The sequence below is a fragment of the Phalaenopsis equestris genome, unplaced genomic scaffold (assembly GCF_001263595.1).
Source record: "Phalaenopsis equestris unplaced genomic scaffold, ASM126359v1 Scaffold194811, whole genome shotgun sequence".
NCBI lineage: Eukaryota > Viridiplantae > Streptophyta > Magnoliopsida > Asparagales > Orchidaceae > Phalaenopsis > Phalaenopsis equestris.
Window position 1 is genome coordinate 1 of NW_018214760.1, and position 1,200 is coordinate 1,200.

The 1,200-nt window shown below is 44.2% G+C and overlaps 1 protein-coding gene across 1 annotated transcript; it reads right to left on the reverse strand.

The window, feature by feature from the left end:
- Positions 1 to 429: 429 nt before the first annotated feature.
- On the reverse strand, positions 430 to 942 carry LOC110034947 (laccase-3-like). The gene has a single exon (XM_020739187.1). The coding sequence runs from the start codon at positions 940 to 942 to the stop codon at positions 430 to 432; it is 513 nt and encodes a 170-aa protein (XP_020594846.1).
- Between the last annotated feature and the right edge of the window lie 258 nt (positions 943 to 1,200).

The window sequence follows — 1,200 nt, forward strand, 5'->3', positions numbered from 1 at the left end:
AAAAATTATAATTAAAACATAGTACTTGAACCATGAGGTACAACATTAATGATATGATGAGATTACTTTTCACTCTTCTAAACATAAAAACACTTGCACAAAAGTCCAGTTGTAACATCTCCGGGTGCATTTGGGGCGACAGTGTGGTGATGGTGTGGCATCGCACCGCATCGCACCGCGTCTTGCTTTTTAGGGTTTAGTAATATTATGTTTTGCCTACTTTTTGAAAAATAGAGGTAGAAAGTTGTGTTCTATGATCTTAAATGTCGTGGCTGCCTGAAACCTACACTCACAGCTGATTCTTCAAATAGTATCTACTAGAGAGAACCTTAGTCACCATTAGTACTAAATCAAACTATTCATCCCAAATCCTTGCCATTTTTACTCCACAACTACCATCTTCTCAAACTCCATTACTATCAACAATATTTAGCATGGCGGAAGATCAGTCGGGGGAGGCCTAACAGACTCCATCTTCCCAACCCCATCCTCCACCCAAAACACCATTGCCATCCCCCATTCATGGTGTATCTCCATATGACAATGCATCAACCAAACCCCCGGATTATTCGCCACAAATCTTATCACCGTCCACCCTCCTGCCGGAATTCCCACTGTATTCCTCTTTGGAGGATCCACCATATTCAACTCACCCCCATCCCTCTCCATCACAAATTCCCCAATCCCCCTACCCATCACATAAAAATCATACCCATGTAAATGAATAGGATGCTCTTCCTCCAACAGCAAGCTGCTTCCCTGCAGCACCACCTGAACCACAGATCCATATTTGATCTTGTAGATCTTCGTCCCCTTTACCGTATGGTTAAATTTCATAGCAGGAGAAGGGGGGAAATCAGATGTGAAAACACCAACCTGATCGAAGTACGCTGCTTCAAGAATCGAATTTCTTCTCGGAGCCACGAAGGAAACATCATTCATGCTCGCGATTACTCTTTGCCCAACCAAATGCAGATCAACAACGATGGTTAGATTTTCATCAACGGGTTCGGGAATCTTGACTCGATTAGGGCTTTTGAGTTTTGAGGTGAAATGGAAGGCGGAGGATCGATCGAGATTGGAGGGGAGGAAGGGAAGGAGGGGATTGGAATGGATGTTGGTATCGTAAGTGAGAATGGCGGTGGTGGTGTAGTTGCGAAATTGAGGGATCGGAAAGGAGCTTTCGAAGCGGTGAGCAGC

What these genes read in the sequence shown, in the direction of transcription:
- LOC110034947 (XM_020739187.1), bottom strand. Translation starts at nt 942, where the DNA reads ATGAATGATGTTTCCTTCGTGGCTCCGAGAAGAAATTCGATTCTTGAA.